Source organism: Vicia villosa, unplaced genomic scaffold (assembly GCF_029867415.1).
Source record: "Vicia villosa cultivar HV-30 ecotype Madison, WI unplaced genomic scaffold, Vvil1.0 ctg.001310F_1_1, whole genome shotgun sequence".
NCBI classification, from domain to species: Eukaryota; Viridiplantae; Streptophyta; class Magnoliopsida; order Fabales; family Fabaceae; genus Vicia; species Vicia villosa.
In genome coordinates, this window is record NW_026705569.1 from 62258 (window position 1) to 65043 (window position 2786).

At 36.9% G+C, this 2786-nt stretch overlaps 1 protein-coding gene across 1 annotated transcript; it reads right to left on the reverse strand.

Annotated features, from left to right (window-relative positions):
• Positions 1 to 1040: 1040 nt before the first annotated feature.
• Positions 1041 to 1778, reverse strand: LOC131634518 (uncharacterized). Its single transcript, XM_058905187.1, has 4 exons — positions 1673 to 1778; positions 1492 to 1573; positions 1304 to 1399; positions 1041 to 1218 (listed from the first exon to the last, which is right to left on the reverse strand). The coding sequence occupies exons 1-4, from the start codon at positions 1690 to 1692 to the stop codon at positions 1114 to 1116; spliced, it is 303 nt and encodes a 100-aa protein (XP_058761170.1). The 5' UTR covers positions 1693 to 1778; the 3' UTR covers positions 1041 to 1113.
• Positions 1779 to 2786: the final 1008 nt, after the last annotated feature.

Here is a 2786-nt window from a genome sequence, read left to right on the forward strand (position 1 = left end):
AGAGACAACAGGCCTCTATAGAATGACTTAGAGCACAAGAAACAATTTGTGTTCATGACTCGAAACAAGACTTTAAAATTGAAAAAAATCTTTACAAAACAACTGCAAAGAATGACCTCAGACTTAACAATGTCTGAACACTACCCTTATTCCCTATGTTTGTCACAAGTTGACAAACATAACCTAAATAGACTCTAAATTTACCCATATCCGAAAGAAGGACATGAGAGACTCAAACAATGCTCAAGAGAAAAATAAACAGAAATAAAAAAGTAAACGGAAAAGACTCTAGAAACCTGAGCAATTTAAATAACATACCTGTACTTTAACAAATGTCTTGATCAAGACACTACAACACGGAAGGGCTTTCACAGCGCTTTTTTTGGCCTTTAACAGCGCTTTAAAGCGCTGCCAAAGCCAGCGCTGGCGTAGGCTACGAAAGCGCTTTTAAAAGCGCTCTGGTAGACCCCCCCTTTAAGAGCGCTTTCCTGGAAAAAGCGCTCTGGTAGGACCCCCTATAAGAGCGCTTTCCTGGAAAAAGCGCTCTGGTAGACCCCCCCTTTAAGAGCGCTTCTTAGTAAAAGCGCTGGCAAAGACCAGTAAAAAAGCAAAAAAAATTAAAAAATTACGCAGCATACAAAAGCGCTTTTGGAAAAGCGCTCTGGTAGGCCCCCCTATGAGAGCGCTTTTTCCAGACAAAGCGCTCTCATAGGGGGGCCTACCAGAGCGCTTTTCCCAAAGCGCTTTTGTATGCTGCGTAATTTTTTAGTTTTTTTTGCTTTTTTACTGGTCTTTGCCAGCGCTTTTACTAAGAAGCGCTCTAGTATGTGGACCTTTAAGAGCGCTTTTTAGAAGCGCTGTAGTTGCTAAATGAGGTATTTTTATGTGCAGCCTATAATTTAATCCTCCCAGTCGACCTGTAATGTTTTCGACCTGTAATATTTTCGACCTGTAATATATTTTCGACCTGTAATATATTTTCGACTATATTATTTCAGCCATCAGTAAGACAATATATATACTAATATATACCATTATAATATCCAAAATTATATATATACATCATTACAAAATTATATATATACATCATTACAAAATCAACAATATTATAGTTCAAATCTGCATGAAAAATTGCTTAATATAAAATTGACACAATTCCTCTTTGATTTCTTCTAACTTTAGCTTCGAGTACCCAGCAGCACGGAATTCGTCAAGGTACTATAAAACAAAAACATAATATGAATAATATATTTAGGTAAATGTAATAAATTATATGAAATTATCTTAAGTTATAACTTTATACCGTGGGAGGAATCTCTAATTGATTCGCCTGAATGATTTCTTTCATAAACCTCAATACAAAGTATCCGCAGTCTGAACTGTTACGCTGTATCGGACACTACATAGAAAAACAAATAAGATTCTATATAAGTTGTCTTGTTTTACCAAGTAGCATAAATATTATAAGCAAATTTGTGAAAAGTAATGTACCTGCACTTCGATCCAGGTGATGTTGTTTGATTTAGTCCGGGATACCTGTGCGTCCCGTTGACTACGGAATACTTGTATTGATCTAATTAACAAATATATAAAAGCATATGTTTAGATCAATCCCACAAATAAGTAAATATATAAATATACACGAATATATATTTAGAACGATCCCACTTACAAATCAACGATTTCCTTCATGGCCGGATAATTGGTCCATTCACCCTTTACCGAATTCAGATAATACACGACTTCCCTTATCGGGTTGATAGCAAGCAGCAACCAGTGTGCTCTATAAATTAAAACAATAGGTTATATGAAAATATTGCTATACACTAAAGAAACAGAGATTAGATGAATAAAGAATGAGAAACTAACCCTACTGGTCGGGTATTATACGCCCAAAGATGCAGACATTCTGTATTGCCGGTGGACATGAATCTATCGACTAAGCGATGTCTAACAGATTCCGGATCCGAAACAATTTCCATTCCGCTGCAATGGGCGGAAGACACGAACCGGAATCTGTTAGACAATGCAGTCCCGCGCAACACTCTGTCATACAACAACCTTAAATAAAAACATAATAAACATTAGATTCTTTTTATTGAAAAGTGTAAATAAATTATATTGTGGGACTAATTAAATAATATATCGGATGAGTGAATATTACCGGATGTATGATTGCATATTACTGACGCCTAGTTGATCCTGGTCAAAAATCTCTTGCAAGTCGTCAATTGTAATATGTGACTTGAACTCAATACCGAAGACACTTTCATCCATATCGATTTCCCGTAAAGCACCATCCTTCATATCGGACATATCAACCATTGTTGCGAGTGTCGCCCGGTATCGAGGCACAAAAGCACCGCCTTTTCTTGCCGCTTGCTTCGGAGGACCACTGGGTGGTACGCTACGAACCTGCTGCGTCACTTGTTGTGACTCCCGAGCGGATGCCTAAAAATCATATAAGTTAGGTAAAATATAAAATCATGCATATTTTGATTCAGATTATATATTAACACTTTAAATGTACCTCTTTTAGCGATGCAACAGACTCCTCCTCCTGTAAAATCCCTTTACCCTTAATTGCGGGTTTTATAGGAGCAGTCTAAAAATAAAATGTAAAACATAATTAATAAACGGTTTAGAATTGACATTCGAAAACTAAATGATTCATAATCGTTTTCAATTTACCTCATCACTAATGGTAATGAGCTCCGAGGGCCATGCAACAAACGATCCTATTGCATCTCGCAGCAATGTCGTCTCTGAGACCATGTCAGGTACCG